The sequence below is a fragment of the Boeremia exigua genome (assembly GCF_020726555.1).
Source record: "Boeremia exigua strain MPI-SDFR-AT-0100 chromosome Unknown C7974scaffold_9, whole genome shotgun sequence".
Lineage (NCBI taxonomy): Eukaryota > Fungi > Ascomycota > Dothideomycetes > Pleosporales > Didymellaceae > Boeremia > Boeremia exigua.
Genome location: NW_025763526.1, coordinates 1,361,505 through 1,380,819, shown reverse-complemented (window position 1 = coordinate 1,380,819; position 19,315 = coordinate 1,361,505). Strand labels below are relative to the sequence as shown.

Here is a 19,315-nt window from a genome sequence, read left to right as displayed (position 1 = left end):
TGGGGCCATCCAAACACCATCTCCTACACGCCTACCCAACCGTATAACCAAGCTATTGCACTGCGCGGCCACGCTCAAGCCCAGCCATTATACGCCGCTCTGGTCACTCTGAATGTCATGCTAGTCTTCAGTATTCTGAGCTGGCTCCTGTACAATTGTTGCCGTAGGACCCGCAATGTCCCTCAAACCTATGTTACACCCACGCCCAGCGGACCTGCATTCACAACATCCGCCCCTCCGCCTGCAGCCGACCAACAGGTTCCGCCCGCTGCGAATTCGAAGGGCCCTCCGCCTGTACATGTCGAAGATGTCCCGCCTGCTACCAACGAAGATGTCCCGCCTGCTACTAACAAACATGTCCCGTCTGTTGCGCAAGCGCAGAGCTCCCCGTCGGCCCAGACTCAGAAGCCTTCGAATCAGAGCACCGCGGATCATCAGAAGAACAAGGACCCAGAGAATAAGGACCAGGCTAATCTCGAGCTGGGTAAACTATTGCAGATAAAGGATGATGTGGTGGAGAAGCAATATCGAGATTTGCTGGAGAAGCAATCTCGGCAATATGAGCATCTGGAGAAGAGAAGAATGGCCGCTGTGGAAATGGCTGACCGGAGACTTGACGAAAGAGACGCGCTTGAGACGAAGCTTCGTCGTCAGATGAAGGAAAAGGAGCACGAGTATCAGGCTGATTTGGACGCGGCCGAGAACAGGCTGGACGATACCAGGAAGCATCTTTCGCGTAAAATCAAGACCCTAGAGAACGATAACGAGAAGTCTTCTGCCCGAGCTGAAGAGTTGCTGAAAGAGAAAGACGAGCTTGAGAAGAGGCTTCGTGAAGAAATCAAGAGCTTGCAATCGGAGAACACGGACCAGCATTCTTTAGACTTAGCCAAGCAAGAGAACGAGACTCTCAAGAAGCAGGTTCAGGCCCTGGAGAACAGTAACCAGACTACTGCGTCGGTGATACAGAGCCTGGAGGAGAAAGTCGGGCGTGAGGCAGAGCTTCATCAGCGAGTTACGGAATTGGAGAAAAAGTTACAAACACTTTCAGAATCAGCTCAGCAAGAGAAGAGCAATCTTGAAGAGCGAATCTCGCAGCAAGCCGCCGCACATCATAAGCAGATTGAAGAGTTGGAGAACAAGGATCTGTCTTCTTTAGACTCGGTTAAGAAGGAGAACCGTAAGCTTGAGCAGGACTATAATGCGCTTCAAAAAGTCTACCATACGCTTCAGCAAGAGAATGATGCATTTAAAAAGAAGACTTTGCAGCAAAACAGCGCGTATGAGCAACAAATTGGAGACATGCAGGACAACAGCAATATTTCTGACTTTTTTATCGAGGAGGCCAAGGAAAAAGCAAAGCAGTTGCAACAACAGCTCGATCTCAGCAAGCAGACGGTTGATCAACTCCAAGCCAAGTTGGCAAAGCTTCAAGAGGAACTAGTAGGCGCACAGTCTCATTCCCACGCTACCGAGGAACAATCACAGAGATTGCAAAAGCAAGTTAATCAGAATATCGAGATCAACAAAAGGTCACTTGAACAACAGAGAACAAAGATTGTCGAACTTGAGAAGCAGCTGGTAGACGCACAATCTCGTTTCAACACCGCTGAGGAACGATCGCAGGTATTACAACATCAAGTTGATCAGAATATCGAGATCAACACGAAGTCACTTGAACTGCATAGAACGGAGATTGACGAGCTTAAGAAGCAGCTGGCGAACGCACAATCTCGTGCCAGCACCGCCGAGCAAGCTTTAAGACAAAAGCTCGATGCTCCTCTAGCCAAGTCGGTTTCGGCCGCGTCGACAAGCACAGAAAATACCTCAGAGCAGGATTCATCTGTTGCAAAGACGCCGGACGCAGTCAAAAGCACCGAAGAGCCGACAGACAACGCTGCACAGACTACAGCTGAGACCCCGAAGACGCAGCAGAAGCCTAAGTCTGATCATATGCCTCCTGTATCCAACTCACAAAACGTAAAACCAAGTGAGGCAAATACGCAAAGCAACAGCACGCCTCCGAAGGCTGAGACAGTCCTTTCAAATCCTACACCGTCCTCACCTCCTAAGAAGACAGGGGAGTTGGGAACGAGTGGAGACGCAGCATCCATAGTACAGTCGAAGGTACCCACGAAGCCCGTTTCCACCAGATTGGGAGTAAGTGCACTGCTGAAAGCCGATGCACCGGTGTTCATGCCAGGGATTTTCAAATTCGCTAAGTCAGATGGCACCACACCCGTCCCGCAGGTTGTGCCCACAAGCGAGATCGTCGAGCAGACACAGCCGGTAACTGATGGGCAGAATGATAATGTGGTCGAGCCTCCAAAGCCCGGAAGTGAACCAAAGTCCACACCAAGTGTTGACAGCGGAAAGTCGGTACCGACCCAACCAAGCAAAGCAGCACCTACGTCTATAAAAAAGCCCGCTGCTGTTAATACTACTTCTGCACCTTCTATCCAGAAAGCCGCCACTGATTCACCTACCACCCCTCTTACCGGCCGTACACCTACTGGTTTGACTCCGGACCGAAAGGGAAAAGCTATAGATCTTGCATCACTGATCAACCCTGAACTTCACCTTAGAGCAGCGACTCGAGGTACATCACCAATCATGCCTGGCCTTGTTATACCGGAGATGACCGAAAACACCACGAAGACATACCACGGGATGAAGGGTAGCCGCTACGCTGACGCTGGCGCGGTCGCGACCGCACCTCCGCCTAAGAGTACTGAACCGGCTTATGCTAACTTCACTGGGCCGGCGCAAGGCACTGATAGACGGGCGAGTGATTATCAGCGGTATGTTGCGCCGTCCGGCAGACGCCCGAGTGATAATCAGAGTGCCGCATCGCCGACCAGTCGACGCCCGAGTAGTCAGCAGCTGTACGATTCGCTGGCCAACAGACAGTCCAGCGGACCACGGGGTAAGAATGAGCCGTATGAAGTGCTGCCTATTTTCGACGCAGAGTTCGCTACCACGCAGCAATGCACCAGATGTGACGTGACAATTAACGACACCCCCACTTTCACGTTCACGAAGGACCATTACCCCAAATGCAGGGCTTGGGACCAGGAATGGGCGGCGAAAAACTTTGTAGACGTCAAGGCGGACGGGGCCGAGATCAAGTACCCTCCTCACTGGCATAACGAGCTGTCTGTACGACCCGATGCGGATCCAGCTTGGCTGGTCACGGCTCGCAAGGCGGTCGAGGAGCATAAGGCGCCTACTCAATCGCACAGCGAGGAGCAGGTATCGACATCGACAGAGTCGAAGGCGCCAGCTCCCACCCCAGCGACACAGTCTTCAGCACCAGCAGAGCCGAAGACCTCCACGCCCACACCAGCGGCGAAGATCGACACGGCCAACCAGCCCACTGCCGCCACCGCTGCAGCAAGCAAAGCCCCTGCCACCAGGCCAGCGCCCCAGAAAACCTCCTGGAGCGACGAGGTCGAGGAGGCTAGCGCAAGCCCGGCCCTCGGGACCAAGAGTAGTGTAAAGATTGGCGATCTGTTGGAGACCCCAGTGCGTGAGCTATTGGGTGATCAGGTGAAAACCCCAGTGCGTGAGGCATTGGGCGACGCGCCGACGACCCCCGGCCCCAAAACCCCGGCCGCGACAGGCAAGAGCGCGACCAAGGGCGGCCTGGGTGGTAGTCGCTATGCTTCGAGCATTCCTACGCCTGTGACGCCGAGTGCGAAGCCAGCTAGCTTGCAAGATTTAATCGCGGCAGCGGCTAGGGGTGAGGAGTACGGGGGAGAAGATGAGGCCAAGGACGGGGCGAAGGAGGGCAAGGGAAAGGAGGGATCGCGTGGAGGTAAGGCCCCAGGGTCGAAGCAGGGGCCTTGGAGGGGTGGACGTGGTAGGAGACGTTGAACGGAGGGGGGAGTATTGCATTTGCGTGGAGTTTTGCGTGGAGTTCTTTGCGTGAAGCATTTGCATAGATCGTCGTGTAGTTTTTAGACAGAGTTTACTTTGTGCTTTGTCTGCTTTAGTTTCGCAAGTTAGCCTTCATTGCAATTCAGATGTTTGAGCATTTCACACGCCGATCGTGTAATTACTGATATTGAGAATCTTGAGATGTACGTTGACAGATTACTGAACGAGCAAGTGCATGACTCTCCCCACATGTCGACGAGCCGAGGCTGTGGAACACCGTTTTGCGGGGCCGCGGTTGCGACTCGGACGCCGATCATCACAACCTCATATCTGGAGACGCGCTGCAACATTCTCCCCACGACGCCAAACCCGTGGAGGAAAGCACTTGGAGTCAAGTCCCACGACCCAATTCCCACAAGACCACAACTTGGTCAGAAAGAGCTAGCCACAGGACCCAGCAACGAGCAACCGCCATCATGGCCGCCCAGTACACAGATATCAAGTTCGAGATCAAGGGCCAGATCGGGATCATCAAGGTACACACATGTCAACCGGCTCCAGAAAACTATTTCTGTCCACCTGAACACGTCTCACGCGCACCAGTTCAACCGGCCCAAGACGCTGAACTCGTTCGGCGGCGATCTGATCCAGAACACCATTTCAGCGCTCCGCGTCCTGAACGAGCACCCAGAAACCGTCTTCACCGTCCTCACAGGCGAGGGCCGCTTCTTCAGCGCCGGCGCAGACGTCAGCGGTATCGCCTCGGACGATGTATGTATGCAATATGTTGAAGTGAGACGCACCCGCTGAGCGAAAATGCAGGACACACCCATCACCGACTTGGCAGTCAAGAAGATGAAGTTCTTGCAGCGATTTGGATATGGTATGCTCCCCCTTTCTCTCTACATATATACATAAAACATATATGTCCGAGCACGCACTCACCCGGCCCAGCACAAGAACTCCTCCGCTCGATGATCGACCACAAGAAAGTCCTCATCCTCGCGCTCAACGGCCCCGCCGTCGGCGGCGGCGCCGCCTGGTTCCCCGGCATCGCGGACATCGTGCTCGCCTCGTCAACCGCGTGGCTGCAATGCCCGTTCAGCGCGCTCGGCCTGGTGCCGGAAAACGGCTCGGCGCTGTCGTTCACGCAGTCCATCGGCGTGCACCGCGCCAACGACTTCCTGATGTTCGGGCGCAAGATGAGCGCGCGCGAGATGCTGGATGCGGGGCTGTACAACTACGTGTGGGAGGAGACGGGGGACGCGTTTCATGCAAAGGTGGTCGGGTTCTTGGAGGAGCAGTTGGCGGTCGGCGATGGGAAGAGTATGTGTGAGATGAAGAGGTTGCAGAATGAGCCGATCCGGGATGCGAGGTTGCTGGCGGTGGTCAGGTCGGTGGATGCGCTGAGTGAGCGGTTTGTGGAGGATGCGCCGAAGAAGCGGTTTGAGGCGAAGAGGAAGGAGTTGGAGGAGAAGAGGGCAGCGAGGGCGAAGATCTAGACGATCAAAATCTAGACGGTTTGTTGGGGGTGGAGAGGTGTATCCATATTCATGTGCTTTTCATCATTCGCTATCATGCTAGACTACAAACCCCACGGGAGCCTCAACGCTGCGTCTTGCATGTTATTCCCGTGCATTGGATGGAAATCAGGGGCAACCCGAACGTCAACTTAAGCACCCACCCAACACTCGCGCGTCAACCCTCGTGGCAAAGATCATCGCCCTTCCCCACAAAACCCGCGCGGGGACATCGCCGCTCCCTCACCACCACCGCAGCAGCACCAGCTCCCGTGCCACCCGCACCTCAACCACTCCCCCACGCCACCATGTCCCAATCAGGAATCCCCTTCGACATGCCCACCAAACCCTCGCAACCCCCCGGCCCCATCCTCCCCCGCTCAAACTCCATCGTCAGAACCGCCGCCTCGCGCGGCGCCCAAGCCGCCCCAAAACCCATCCGCATCTTACTCTGCAACCCCAACTCCACGGCCGCCATGACACGGGCATGCGTGGACATGGTGCTCCCGACGCTGTCCTCCAACGTGGTACTCGTCGGCTGCACGGCACTCCCCCCCGCGCCGTCCGCCATCGAGGGCAAATTCGACGACGTCATGTCCGCGGCGGTCGCGGTGCAAGGCATCCTGCAGCACGCGGGGCAGTTCGACGCGTTCCTGGTGGCGAGCTACAGCGACCACGCGCTGATCGCGATGCTGCGCGAGGAGCTGACGCAGCCCGTGGTCGGTATCTTCGAGGCGTCGCTGTTCGCGGCGCAGACGCTGGGCAGCCGCTTCGGGGTGCTGTGCAGCGGCGCGCGTGCGCGGTACACGCTCGAGGACAGTGTGAGGAGCTCCGGGTTCGCGGGGTTTTGTGTCGGCGTGAGGAGCTGTGAGATAGGGGTGCTGGGGCTGCAGGAGCGGCCGCGCGACGAGGTGATGCGGGTTGTGGGGCAGGTGGGCAAGGAGCTTGTGGCGGACGGGGCGGACGTGGTGCTCCTGGGGTTTGCGGGGATGGCGGATTTGAAGGCGGCGGTTGAGGAGGCGGTCGGGGAGGATGTGCAGGTTATCGACGGGGTTGTGGCGGGCGTGCACCACCTTATTGGGCTGTGCAGGATGGGGTCGAAGACGGCGAAGAGGGGGGCGTACGCGAGCTCTGGTGAGACGAGAGAGAGGAGAGGCCAGGACTGGTTGTGAAGTGTTCAAGTTGCACAGTGCACCTACCCTGATCCAGGACACGCCAATCTGCCTCGACATGCGCGGTCTGCAGTCAGAGACAGTCATGCGTGAACTGGTCTCAGACGATTCCAACTTCACGCAAGGGCAACGCGCCAGTACGGCTGCATGAGGATGGCGACAACATCGCGATTCTGCCGTCACTACGCGTCACGTGTCTGCAAAACGGCAGTGTCACCGTCGTTCACGAAGATTCACCAGCGCTTGTAAGAGTAGACGAGTGAGGCGTCATGTACAACAATATGCAATTGGTATACGGCGGTGATGTTGTCACACGGCCGCATCCATAGTATACAGATCTTACAGCCGCGTCCCCAGGACCGCCTACATCTTTCCTCCCGTGAGCTCCTCGGCCAGCTTCCTCATGCGCTCCTTGGCCAGACCAACACCCTCGCCGCCGCGCAGCTTGCTCATCATGTCGCCCACGCCCTCGGGCATGGGGCCGTTCCAGGGCGACAGACCCTCGTTGCCACTGGCGCGCGGACCGACGTTGCCGCGGGTATCCCACCCAATTGGGGCCTCCTCGGTGCCAAAGGCGTCTTCAATGGCCTGGTCCAGCTGGGCTTCGGTGACGATGAAGGTGCGGGCGTTGGTGTACAGGTCGTGCAGGCGCGAGTCGCGCACGGCGCGCTGGGCGTCCTGCCGGCGGTTGTATGCGCGGCGGCGGGCGTCGATGTTCTTATCGGCGGTGGGCAGAGCGTCGGCGAGGAAGTCGCGCACACCCGGGGACACCGAGGTCTCGGTCAGCACGTCGACCTTGCGGCGGGGCGCCATGGCCAGGCGGGTGCGCAGGGCGCCGCTGGCCTGGATGCGGGCGAGGTGCTGGGCGTCCGCCTTAGTCTTACGCGCGTGCAGCTCCTGCACACCGTCCTTCAGCGCCCCGCGCCTCGCGTCGGCCAGGCGCTGCTTGTACAGGCGCACGTCGGCGTCGCGGCTGTAGGGCCCGGGCACCTTGCGGGCCTTGGGGTCGCGGGCCGTCTTGCTGAGGAACTCGGGCGACTCCTTGGGATGTGCAGTGCGCGTGTCGAAGACATCGCGGGCGACGGGCAGGTGGCCCTTGACGTCGGGGGCGCGAGGGAAGGTCGGCTGCAGCGGCTGGGGCACTTCGATGTAGTTGGGCGACTGCGGGCCCAGGGCCAGCGCGGCCGGCGACGCGCTGAACGGGCGGGCGTGCAGGCAGCGCGGCGCTGCAGGCCTCGGGGCGCGGGCGGGGATCCTGGGCGGCATTGCGATGGCGATGGCGGCTGCGAGACGTCGTCGTCGCTGGCTGCGCTGCGAAAATGCCGCCAAGCCGCGCTAGGCCCAAAGGAAGTCCGCAGCGTCTTTTCGCAACTTTTTTTGCCGGGCAGACGCAGTCCTCACCACCACCGCAACACAGCAGCCATGGGATCTGGAAAGAAAGAGGCCGCGCGCAAGGAGCGCCAGGGCAAGACCGGCGATGGCATGGGCAACGTGAAGGTCAAGGGCGAGAACTTCTACCGGTAAGTGCCAATTCGCTGTCCTGCACTGAACTGCACTGGTTGGTGTGGTGCAGTGCAGGGTGCAGTAAAATGCACACGGCTCACCCCCCTCAGCTCTGCAAAGAAGGTCAAGGTTCTCAAGCGCCTCACCGACGGCAAGGCCACCCGCAACGCCTCCGGAGACATCACCCAGGCCGCCTCGTACCAGTCCCGCGAGGCTCCCGTCGCCCGTGTCGAGCCCAACCGCAAGTGGTTCAACAACACCCGTGTCATCTCCCAGGATGCCCTCGACTCCTTCCGCTCTGCCGTGCAGTCCCAGGCCTCCAACCCCACCACCTTCCTCATGAAGCGCAACAAGCTGCCCATGAGCCTAATTGAGGAAAAGGGCAACATCAACGGCCTGAAGCAGCACGCCGCCAAGATCGCCGTCTCCTCGCAGCCCTTCTCTGAGACCTTCGGCACCAAGGCGCAGCGCAAGAAGCCCAAGCTGGAGTTCAGCTCCATCGAGGACCTGGCCGCCCGCACAGACACCATGCACGAGAGCTACACCGAGCGCCTCGAGCAGGCCAAGCTCCTGTCTGGCACGTCAGGCGAGGCCGACGAGGAGAACAAGGATGGCGACCTGGCTACTGCTCGCGAGTTCATCTTCATGAAGGGTACCTCCAAGCGCATCTGGAACGAGCTGTACAAGGTCATCGACTCCAGTGATGTGATCCTGCACGTCCTCGACGCCCGTGACCCCGACGGCACACGCTGTCGCAGTGTAGAGAAGTACATCCGTACCGAGGCGCCTCACAAGCATCTGGTCTTTGTGCTCAACAAGGTCGATCTCGTGCCCTCCAAGGTAGCAGTAAGTGCACCCCCTCCCACCCCCTCCCTCCCCTCCTCCAATCCCATTTTAAGTCAAGTACCTATTCATTTCCTCGCGAAATACCTTCCATGAACTGGTCCTGTTACAAACTGGGAAAATTGAGAACGACTCGCCTTCCTTACGCCGTCTTGGCTGCGGGTTGACGGCTTCCGTTTTGGTCGCTGTCGCTAGAGTTCAGAGTGATTGTTTGAGTTGAGGGCCGACTCCGCCTGGCGGATCCTTGTGGCGGCCCTCTTAGTAACGCTTCACACATGCCTTCGTCTTCGTCATGCTTTTGCAGTGGATTGCAGACAATGGCTAACATTATCATAGGCTGCCTGGGTCAGACATCTCAGCCAAGAGTTCCCCACTCTCGGTATGTATCTCGTTCACTTTATCAAAACACATCTAACAGGCCGCAGCTTTCCACGCCAACATCAACAACTCCTTCGGAAAGGGCTCTCTCATCGCCCTCCTCCGCCAATTCTCTTCCCTCCACAGCGACCGTAAGCAGATCTCCGTCGGTATGGTCGGCTACCCCAACACCGGAAAGTCTTCCATCATCAACACCTTGAGGAAGAAGAAGGTGTGCGTTGTCGCGCCTATTGCTGGCGAGACAAAGGTCTGGCAGTACATCACACTCATGAAGAGAATCTACATGATCGATTGCCCGGGTATTGTACCGCCAAACCAGAACGACACAGACGAGGACCTGCTGTTGAGAGGCAGTGTTCGAGTTGAGAACGTCGAGTATCCTGCACAGTACATCCCTGCCGTTCTCAGACGGGTCCAGCCCAAGTACTTGCAGCGCACATACGATCTGAAGGAGCCTGCCACCGATGCTGTCACATTCCTCGAGATCCTCTGCAGAAAGAGCGGGCGTCTCCTCAAGGGCGGTGAGGCTGACATTGACGGTGCTGCCAAGCTGGTCTTGAACGACTGGATTCGTGGAAAGCTCCCCTGGTTCACACCGCCACCGTACAAGGAGGGCGGACAAGGCCCTGCTATCGGTGTTGAGGGCCGCGACGGTGCCCTCGGCGAGATGAGCAAGAAGAGGAAGCGCGGCACTGAGAGCAACGCCGCCACAAGCGTTGCTGCCACCACCGACACCACTGGCGCGCCTCAAGACGAGGCAGAAAAGACTGACGGCGAGTTCGACGGCTTCAGCGACGAAGACGACGAGGTCGACGAGGATGAGGACGAGTCCGCGGAAGCTGATCTCGCTGGCGGCGTGTCCCTCGAGACTCCCGACGTCGATGATGACAGCGAAGATGACGAAGACGTCGAGGCAGATATTGCGGCAATATCTGCTGCATTATCGAAGGCGAAAAAACGGCAACGGAAAAATTAGGAGTTACTTTGATGATTGAATGATACCCCTTCCTCGAGCCAAGCGGCTCCTCTCATGAAATGTTTTTTGGTCACTGTGATGTCTTGTCTGCACCAACTTTGACTCTTTCTTACACAGTCAAGACCTGCCCTTGCTGTTGCCCCGTTGCCCGCTCCTGAATGCATCATCAGGCTTGATCTGTAGCACGCGGCAGACATTTTCTCTTGATTTGAACTGGAGACGTGCTTGTGTTATATATGGATGGAGTGGTATAGACAGTGAACATTTCATGCATATGATGAGGGACTGAAATTTCCAACGTCCAACTCAATGCTGAGAGTCTTCTACATTCAAACATGCACATTTTCCTTGCCTTCCGGTGCAAATACCCTACGCAAACTCCACCGTGTTCCTCACCGTCCCGATCTCCGGCGTCACACTAACCTCGACCACATCCCCCGGCTTCAAGAACTGCGGGTTCTTCATCGCATACCCCACCCCCGCACACGTCCCCGTCATAACCAGCGTGCCCCTCTTCAGCGTCGTCCCCTGGCTACAAAACGCCACCAACTCCGGGATCTTAAAGCACAAATCGTCGATCCCGCTGTCCTGCCTCAGCTCCCCGTTGACGCGCGTCTGCAGCTGCAACACGCTGGGCTCGGGCACCACGCGCGTGCTGACCAGCTGCGGCCCCACGGGCGCATACGTGTCGAAGCCCTTTGAGAAGTTCCACTGCGGGACCGTGCCCGCGAGTGCCGGGTCGCGCTGCCACTTGCGGCTCGACACGTCGTTGCCGGCTGCGTAGCCGCCAATGTACGAGTACGCGTCTGCGGCGGCGACGTCCTTGCAGTCGCGCGAGATGATGAAGCACAGTTCGCCTTCGTAGTCGGCTTGGTTGTCCTGCGCGATCTTGGGGATCACGATGGGGCCGTTGTGGTCTTGCAGGCAGGTGTTGGCTTTGATGAAGGTGCTGGGGTGCGGGGGCAGGGTGCGGCCGCCTTCTTGGACTGCGCGGGTTAGATGCTTAGTCTGCGGTATCGTGGTTTTTGAAAGGGACTCACTGTGCTTGATGAAGTTGAGCCCGATGCAGCGGATGATGGGGACTTCGTCGACGGTCACGGGGCCGAGGAGGGTCTTGACTGTGGCTTCTTCGTCTGTGACTTTGGTGGCGGCGTCGAAGATGTCGCCGTTTGCTACGCTGATTACCTTGGCTTTGAGGCCTGTGGCTTCTGTTGTTGTGCCGACGTCAAAGTCGGGGGAGGGCAGAATCGGTTGACCCCGCAGTTCACGGCCATCTGTGGCAATGAAGCGGATGAGTCTGTCCCAGTTTGGTGCCATTGTGTGTTAATTGTGGTGTGAAGATGTGGTCCTACGAGGGAGCTTTGCGTGATATATTATATAAACCCACGTAGTAGTCAATTGGGTATACGTTCTGCCGGACAACGTTGCCGCTGTCGGCAAGCACATCCTAGCCCCGCGAACGCACGGAAAGAGCAAGCGGGAGGTTTTTGGGACGTCTGATTGGCCGTGATGCTACATTCGGAGCTAGATGTACAGCCGGGGTACAATCTGCGAACAACGTCGCACAACAGTCTCGGTTTGGTGAGAACTCTGGTACAGTCATAGTCCTGGGTTCTACCCAACTTCGGCCACTGCAGTACCGAAGCGCGTACGAAGCGATTGTGTCTCTTCTTGGGTCGGAGCTTGAGAGAACGTTCTCAGACTGAATGAGCTAGTCCTGCTCGCATGGAGCCGAGATGCAGAGCGACTCTAGACAACATGCCTCTATCGTCGTGTAAAGTAGACACGCACCAAGTTCCATGAAGTACAGACTGTGGTAGGGATGGGGTAGAGAAATGGAAGGCCCGTGCAAAGGTCTGCGCTTTACCACTGTCAGACTAGCTGCGAATCGATCTCAGTCGCTAATCTGAGACTATCTAATCACCAGTCCTACACTATCACCATCAGTTGAAGTATGCCCACTTTCAAAGCAAATGACAGAGTGGAACTCCATTACGCCACACATGGCTCTAGTGGCAGTCCCCCGTTGATTCTGGTAGGGCCATGATCCAAGATCTTAGCGACGACATGTGTTGACAATATCAAGCTCCACGGCTTCACAGGCTCTGGGCAGGTGTTCCAAAAAAACGTGTCTGCCCTTGCAGAGAAACACCATGTTATCGTTCCTGACCTGCGTGGGCACGGCGAGTCTGAGAAGCCACGCGGCGGGTACCACGTTGCACGACTGGCAGTAGACTTGAGAAACTTGATCGAGCATTTACAACTACCCGAGGGTCAAATATCAGCTATTGGCACAAGTTTGGGAGCAGCCATCATCTGGTACAACAACATAGTCACGCAAGGAAGATATCCAACTGATGAAGATATAGGTCCTACTGTGAACTATTTAGCTCACGGACGTTCTCACGTGTCGTATATGTCGACCAAGCGCCTTTGCAAAACTACGTGTCAGACTGGGGGGCAGAGTATGGCAATCGAGGACTCAACAACCCACAGGCCCTCGAAGGGCTGCAAGACATGCTAGGCAGCGACCCAAAGGCTGCTCACCTAGGCACGATCGCGGCTTGTCTAGGCTACAGAGCATATCCTCAGCCTGGTGATCCTACGTCAGACTCGAAAGAGTGGCAGGACGACGAAGCGTTCTTCCTGGCCGAGGCCCTGAAAGGCGACGGCTGGTGGTACGGCAAGCTCATGGCTGACCACACAGCACTGGACTGGCGGGATGCGATCCAACACAGCTTTGGGCCCGAGAGTGGCAGCACGACGAAGACTCTGGTTGTTGCGAGCACGAGAAGTGGGTGTTTCCCGGCTGCTGGGCCGCTGAAGGTGGTGGAGCTGGCGAACGGAGGCACAGGCGCGGGACTGGCAAAGGGCGTCGCGGTGGAGTGGGGTGGGCACTGGTGCTACTGGGAGAAGCCTGAGAAGTTCAACGAAATGGTTCTCAGCTTCTTGTCGGAGTAATACCACCACGTTTTGCGGTGTTCGTACCAGCGTCAACTGTGGTGCTCGTGACGCAGTTGATATTGATAAAAACGAGCCGAAACCAGGGCACGAAAATTGAAGGAACATCAATAACGACGACCCTTTTATAACGATATTACCTTATAACGACAATCTAAAATTAGGATCTAAAGAGACAATATTATAGAGAAAAGGGCCCTCTACAAGATTGATAATTCAGATTCCATATTTCCTATTGTTGTTACTTTATTACAAAAGCTGCGAGCAAAGCGGACTTTGGGGTGTCGGCTCTTTCTTGTCAACCGCCTACAAAGTACAAGCTTGCTCCGTGTTAACTCCGCACCTGCTGCATTCGTCGAGCTCGCTGAACACTGGAATGTTGTCACCTGACGGGCTTGCGGCGGGTTGCACATCCAAGCAGCCACCGTAGACGTCTGCATGACAGACACGCACTCGGCGACATTCCTCGATGCTCGACGCTGCAATCTGTACGGGTGCATCGCTGTGGACATGCAAACGTCCCCCGCAGCAAGCCCCACGTCGGGGTGGCCCCGGCGATGCCTGCCTCCGATGCAGGCGCGACTCACCGTCACAGCCAAAATTTCGAACCGCCGCTCTCCACGACACGACTGACACACAATGGCAGCCATAGAAGACTACTCGCGGCCGACGACGCCAGACAACGCCAGCGGCGCTCATGGCCCCAACGGCACCAACGGCCTCACATCGCCGCGCACACCCCGGCCGACGGGCCTCTCCCTCACCGAGTACACGGCGAACCCCAGTCCGCCCCGCGAGCGGTCGGAGGAGCGCAATGTGGTCCCTGAGGCCTTCCTGCTGCCCAACGGGCACCCAGACGTACGTGACGGCGCCATTGAGCCGCCGAGCCCGCAGCAGCACCCTGACAGCCCCGGCAGTACCTGCGCCTGATCCTCACGTCCCGCGTCTACGAGGTCGTCGACGAGACGCCGCTTACCCACGCCACCAACCTCAGCAACCGCCTCGAATGCAATGTGCTGCTCAAGCGCGAGGACCTGCAGCCCGTCTTCAGCTTCAAGCTGCGCGGCGCCTACAACAAGATGGCCCACCTCGACCCGAAGGACCGCTGGCGCGGCGTCGTGGCCTGCAGCGCTGGCAACCACGCCCAAGGTGTCGCCTACTCGGCCCGTCACCTGAAGATCCCCGCGACCATCGTCATGCCGTCGGGCACCCCTGACATCAAGCACAAGAACGTCTCACGCCTCGGCGGCTCTGTCATATTGCACGGCGCCGACTTCGACGAGGCAAAGGCCGAAGCCGCGCGCCTCGAGAAGCTGCACAGTCTCGTTTCGATACCGCCCTTCGACGATCCATACGTCATTGCTGGTCAGGGCACCGTCGGCCTGGAGCTCCTGCGTCAGACCAATTTGCAGAAGCTGCATGCCATCTTCTGCTGTGTCGGCGGCGGTGGCCTGATCGCCGGCATCGGCGTGTACATCAAACGCATTGCCCCCCACGTCAAGATCATCGGTGTCGAGCAGTACGATGCAAACGCCATGGTCGAGTCGCTGAAGGCCGGCCGCCGCGTGCTGCTGAAGGAGGTTGGTCTGTTCGCCGACGGAGCAGCGGTCAAGACGGTGGGCGAGGAGACGTTCCGCATCTGCCGCGAGGTTGTCGACGAGGTCGTCCAGGTCACGACAGACGAGACGTGCGCCGCCATCAAGGACATGTTCGAGGACACTCGATCCATTGTCGAGCCCGCTGGTGCCCTGGCCCTTGCCGGCTTGAAGAAGTGGGTCAGCCGCAACCCCTCTCCTGACCGTGAGCGAGGCCTTGTCGCAATCGCAAGTGGTGCAAACATGAACTTCGACCGCCTGCGTTTCGTCGCCGAGCGCGCCGCACTTGGTGAGAACAAAGAGGCTCTGCTGTCCGTTACCATACCCGAGACACCAGGAGCTTTCGCAAAGCTGGTTTCTACCATCCACCCCATGGGCATTACAGAGTTCAGCTACCGCTATTCTGGGCCAGAGGAAGCCAACATCTTGGTCGGTGTTGAGCTCAAGGCTGCCACACGGTCTCGCGACCTTCCTGACCTTATCACTCGCCTTGCCGCCGAAGGCATGAAAGCAACCGATCTGTCTCAGGACGAGCTCGCCAAATCGCATATCCGGTACTTGGTAGGCGGTCGCAGCGCCGCCGCCGACGAGCACATGTTCATGTTCGAATTTCCTGAACGGGGCGGCGCGCTCAACAAGTTCTTGAACACAATGCAGCCCGGCATGAACATCAGTCTCTTCCACTACCGAAATTACGGTGGTGATGTCGCCAAGATTCTTGCTGGCATCCAGTGCAAGCAAGAAGAGAGCGCGAAATTGACTGACTTCCTGGGAGAGATAGGGTACCCATACAAGGAGGTCACAGAAAGCGCTAGCTATAAGATGTTTCTAAGGGATTGAAGATAGCCTGGCTTGTGAGGCTCTCGACCTGCCGCCAAGGCTTGCGCTATGCTCGCTCTCAAGCATCAATTTCCTCAAAGCTCGTGTCACCTTTAGTCATTTGATCTCTCTCCAGCTCTTTCTATACCAACATAATGATTCATTTCCCAATGTCGACTTCTCTGCTGTTACACAGCTATCTATCTCGCAATGCAGACCTCTATATGGCCCTGATCATGCATGGTGCAGGAAAACACGCAACAAACACGCGAGGACAGCCCCTTTGTTCTCCGCTTACCCGAGCACAGCCTTGACATAGTCCTGTATATGGCGCTGATCTCTCGGAAGACACACGCTGATACGCTGCATGATCGATTACGGTGCAGGCTCCTCTGTGACCAAGGTAGCAGGCGAGAACAATTCGCACACCGCTATGCTCTCGCGATGCAAATGCTCAGAGATGGAGCCACTGGAGTGACCATGGGCCAGAGACAATGCGTTTCGTTAACACTCGTCTACAGGGGCCCGATCTTGATTCCACTGCAAAAGACACTCTCGGGGCCACTGACTGCACAGTGCCATGCGCGTCTAGAAGACTCGCAATTAGCCATGCCTATTCAATGTGTTCTTGGTAAGGGGTGCCAATTCCAACGCAAACCACTCTGGAGACTGGACGCGCGTATTGGATCTCGACTGTGGCACATGGTTTGTGAATAATCTCGAACTTGCGGGTGTGCCATAAGCTATGTTCTAACGCACGCGCTTGTCGTCATCGTCGAGATCATGGAGGATCATGCAGAGGATACGACTGTCAGATCGTCACAATCACGACAAACTTTCCACTAGGGCGAGGCTTCTGCACCACACAGCAGCAACGTTCTTAATGTTCCTCACTCCACGTTGTTGACATCCTCATGGGGCACGCTCTGACGTTGCATATTCAATACCCGGAGGTCTAATTATACCCGTACCAGTCTACTTCTGGTAAAAATTTGTTTAGTCCCTGCATCTCACCCCAACAAGAGTTCTAAGGATTGGCACGCCAAGTCTATCGAGCTGCGTGGCGCTCGGCTGGTCACCTCGTTAAAGCTCGTAAAGCGGGCCAAATGCTTCCGACACGTCAGACACGAGCCTCTTAACGTCATGTTGAACTTGGCGATGATGATCGGTACAAACTAGGGGCAAAATATGGTAGCATACAAAACGATGAGGCTTCCCAGTCTCTCCAGTATTGCGTCTATCTTCAATTGTAATCAGTAATCGTATTTATATTCATAATGAAGGCCTCAATCGCATCCCTCGTGGCGCTCGCCACCGCCGCCTCAGCCCAAGTCAAGGGCTTCAACTACGGCGCTACAAACAACGACGGCTCTTGCCGCGGCTACAGCGACTTCATCCGTTACTTCAACGACGCCAAGTCGCTCCCCGGCACCGAGGGCTTCCAGGCCGCCCGCCTCTACACTTCCATCCAGTGCGGCACCGCCGCGTCCCCCATCGAAGCCTTCCGCGCCGCCATCGACACCGACACCAAGATCCTCGTCGGCCTGTGGGCCTCCGCCGGCCGCGCCGTGTACGAGAATGAGCTGAACGCTCTTCTCGCTGCCGCCCGCGACCTTGGCCCCGCGTTCACAGACCGCATCATCGGTATCAGCGTCGGTTCCGAGGACTTGTACCGCAGCTCGCCCCAGGGTGTTGCTAACAACGCCGGTGTTGGCGCCACTGGTGCTGAAATCGAGGGCTATATGGGATGGATGCGCGATTGGATTCGTGGCACCGCGCTTGAGAGCAAGCCCATCGGCCACGTCGACACCTGGACTGCCTGGGTACTCCCCGAGAACCAGGGAGTCATCTCCAGTGCGAACTGGTTAGGACATAACTCTTTCCCTTACTTCGAATCCACAATCCCGAACAATATCAATCAGGCTGCTGAGAACTTCCGCTCAGCAGTAGCTAAGACCGAAGCCGTTGCCGGCGGCAAGGAGGTCTGGATCACCGAGACCGGCTGGCCTCGCATGGGCCCCGTGTCCCGCGACGCAGTCGCCAGCACCGAGAACTCGCAGCGCTACTGGAAGGAGGTTGGCTGCAGTCTGTTCGGGCGCCGCAACACGTTCTGGTACACGCTCAAGGACGCCAACACGGCGCAGACAGACTTGAGCTTCGCGGTGACACCGCTCGAGAACAACACTCCTTACTTTGACCTTACTTGTTAGAAGGGGGTTTGACTGTTTGAGAGTGAGCATTTGCGGGAGTTTGTCGAGATGTTTGAGTAAAAAGTACTTAGATTCATGATGCTCGTCAAGCTTCAATATAGTGTGCATAATATCACATGATGATATCTTCCTCAGGCCGAGACCATTTTGATGCTTGATGCGAAGTGATGGGTGAACGCATGCTCACGTTGGGTGATCTTTCAACAACAACTTAGTAGGCACAAGCGCGTGAACATGCATCCAACAAACCTCTCATGCCGACATTCACTTGTACTACATGAATGCTTGTGCTTCCCTACAGCCATTAAAAGTGAAGCGAAGCTGGGGATGCCCAAGACGGCAATATGCACGAGCAGCACGGTCGTGGTCAAGGCACGTACATCGGATGATCGGAGACTCCGATAGTGCTAGATGCCACAACAGAGTATGAATCGCCATGTGCACAAGCCTTAGCCTAAGAGCTTAACATGTGTGGCAAGTGGCAGCACCCACAATAGAGCAACGACATAGCCGCACCACAGGCGTTCACAAACACGTCCCAGCCAGAACAGCAAGTGAACGCAGAACAACAAGTGAACATAGCCCGCAGAGCAGCCCCTAAGAGACCTGCATAGCCGAGTCAAGCGCGCTCAGTGCTCACGAACGGGTCTCCACAGCAACACCTGCAGCCGTGCGTAGCGAGCCTTGCGCCCAGCGCTCCGAGCGCAGGATCCAGACCGGGGAGTGTGGGGATTGCGTGCTCTGCGCACCGTTCGCTGGGGGGCGGGACACCTTGCTGTGTAAGATTGTAGGCAGCGCACGGTGCTTGGCGGTGGTGCGAGTGAATGCGCTCAGTGTGGCTGTGCTGATGATGGGCTGTGCTTCTTAGGGGTGCCTGCACTTGCTATGCGCATAAGGGTCTTTCACTGGGACCTGTGTGCGTGGTAGATTGCTACTCTGCTGTAGCTGCTAATATGAAGTAGGATTGCTGCCTGAGTTCTTTCACTTTCTGGAAAGTGTAAGGGACAGGAGGCTGAGACGCTGAGAAGGAGCTGTTTCACTTACATCAGGACACTACTGCTCATTTCTGCTCATGAATATGTTCCGTATTTCCAGTTGTAGAGCTTGCTCCGGCACTTGTGAAGAACGTCTTTGGCGAGAATTTGGTAGCTCGGCTCCCGCGCCTGGCATACTTTAAGCTCCGACTATTCGTGAATATAATGTTTGATATCCAGGGCTCACGCTGATTTATTGCTGGTGAGTTTTCACAGGCTGGCTGGGACTATCTTGGGAGTCACGGTCATGGTACAGTATGCCAATTTCCCGAATGGGTACCTCTTGCCCCAAAGGAGATGGAAACTAGACCTCAAGATAGTATATATCCTTCCGCATTGGAATCGTTCAAGCAGTGTTGATAGTGTGACGCTTGCATGTTCACCTCGGATGATGAAGAAGTGCTGTTGTTGAACCAGGAATCTTTAGG

General features: G+C 56.8%; 8 protein-coding genes across 8 annotated transcripts; 6 read left to right on the top strand and 2 right to left on the bottom strand.

Moving 5' to 3' along the window:
* Nucleotides 1-4,193: 4,193 nt before the first annotated feature.
* On the top strand, nucleotides 4,194-5,498 carry C7974DRAFT_399706 (peroxisomal d3,d2-enoyl-CoA isomerase-like protein). The gene is made up of 4 exons (XM_046142433.1): nucleotides 4,194-4,412; nucleotides 4,480-4,647; nucleotides 4,699-4,759; nucleotides 4,831-5,498. Exons 1-4 carry the CDS (start codon nucleotides 4,353-4,355, stop codon nucleotides 5,376-5,378), a joined length of 837 nt encoding a protein of 278 aa, XP_045994907.1. The 5' UTR covers nucleotides 4,194-4,352; the 3' UTR covers nucleotides 5,379-5,498.
* Nucleotides 5,499-5,731: 233 nt separating this feature from the next.
* C7974DRAFT_316647 (Asp/Glu/Hydantoin racemase-domain-containing protein) lies at nucleotides 5,732-6,568 on the top strand (the record flags this gene model as incomplete). Its single annotated transcript, XM_046138571.1, has 1 exon — nucleotides 5,732-6,568. One exon carries the CDS (start codon nucleotides 5,732-5,734, stop codon nucleotides 6,566-6,568), a length of 837 nt encoding a protein of 278 aa, XP_045994906.1.
* A 363-nt stretch (nucleotides 6,569-6,931) lies between these two features.
* Nucleotides 6,932-7,834, bottom strand: C7974DRAFT_316826 (uncharacterized protein; the record flags this gene model as incomplete). Its single annotated transcript, XM_046138577.1, has 1 exon — nucleotides 6,932-7,834. One exon carries the CDS (start codon nucleotides 7,832-7,834, stop codon nucleotides 6,932-6,934), a length of 903 nt encoding a protein of 300 aa, XP_045994905.1.
* A 136-nt stretch (nucleotides 7,835-7,970) lies between these two features.
* C7974DRAFT_399703 (NUC091 domain-containing protein) lies at nucleotides 7,971-10,323 on the top strand. Its single transcript, XM_046142432.1, has 4 exons — nucleotides 7,971-8,088; nucleotides 8,182-8,917; nucleotides 9,251-9,293; nucleotides 9,340-10,323. Exons 1-4 carry the CDS (start codon nucleotides 7,991-7,993, stop codon nucleotides 10,266-10,268), a joined length of 1,806 nt encoding a protein of 601 aa, XP_045994904.1. The 5' UTR covers nucleotides 7,971-7,990; the 3' UTR covers nucleotides 10,269-10,323.
* A 132-nt stretch (nucleotides 10,324-10,455) lies between these two features.
* C7974DRAFT_363976 (fumarylacetoacetate hydrolase family protein-like protein) lies at nucleotides 10,456-11,692 on the bottom strand. Its single transcript, XM_046139777.1, has 2 exons — nucleotides 11,309-11,692; nucleotides 10,456-11,254 (listed from the first exon to the last, which is right to left on the bottom strand). The coding sequence occupies exons 1-2, from the start codon at nucleotides 11,583-11,585 to the stop codon at nucleotides 10,638-10,640; spliced, it is 894 nt and encodes a 297-aa protein (XP_045994903.1). The 5' UTR covers nucleotides 11,586-11,692; the 3' UTR covers nucleotides 10,456-10,637.
* A 437-nt stretch (nucleotides 11,693-12,129) lies between these two features.
* C7974DRAFT_399699 (alpha/beta hydrolase-like protein) lies at nucleotides 12,130-13,406 on the top strand. The gene is made up of 3 exons (XM_046142431.1): nucleotides 12,130-12,303; nucleotides 12,355-12,587; nucleotides 12,638-13,406. The coding sequence occupies exons 1-3, from the start codon at nucleotides 12,223-12,225 to the stop codon at nucleotides 13,227-13,229; spliced, it is 906 nt and encodes a 301-aa protein (XP_045994902.1). The 5' UTR covers nucleotides 12,130-12,222; the 3' UTR covers nucleotides 13,230-13,406.
* Nucleotides 13,407-13,679: 273 nt separating this feature from the next.
* On the top strand, nucleotides 13,680-15,774 carry C7974DRAFT_233946 (threonine dehydratase-like protein). Its single transcript, XM_046137415.1, has 2 exons — nucleotides 13,680-14,087; nucleotides 14,147-15,774. Exons 1-2 carry the CDS (start codon nucleotides 13,869-13,871, stop codon nucleotides 15,662-15,664), a joined length of 1,737 nt encoding a protein of 578 aa, XP_045994901.1. The 5' UTR covers nucleotides 13,680-13,868; the 3' UTR covers nucleotides 15,665-15,774.
* An 866-nt stretch (nucleotides 15,775-16,640) lies between these two features.
* On the top strand, nucleotides 16,641-17,998 carry C7974DRAFT_233942 (glycoside hydrolase superfamily). Its single transcript, XM_046137414.1, has one exon. The coding sequence runs from the start codon at nucleotides 16,921-16,923 to the stop codon at nucleotides 17,851-17,853; it is 933 nt and encodes a 310-aa protein (XP_045994900.1). The 5' UTR covers nucleotides 16,641-16,920; the 3' UTR covers nucleotides 17,854-17,998.
* The last annotated feature ends 1,317 nt before the right edge of the window (nucleotides 17,999-19,315 follow it).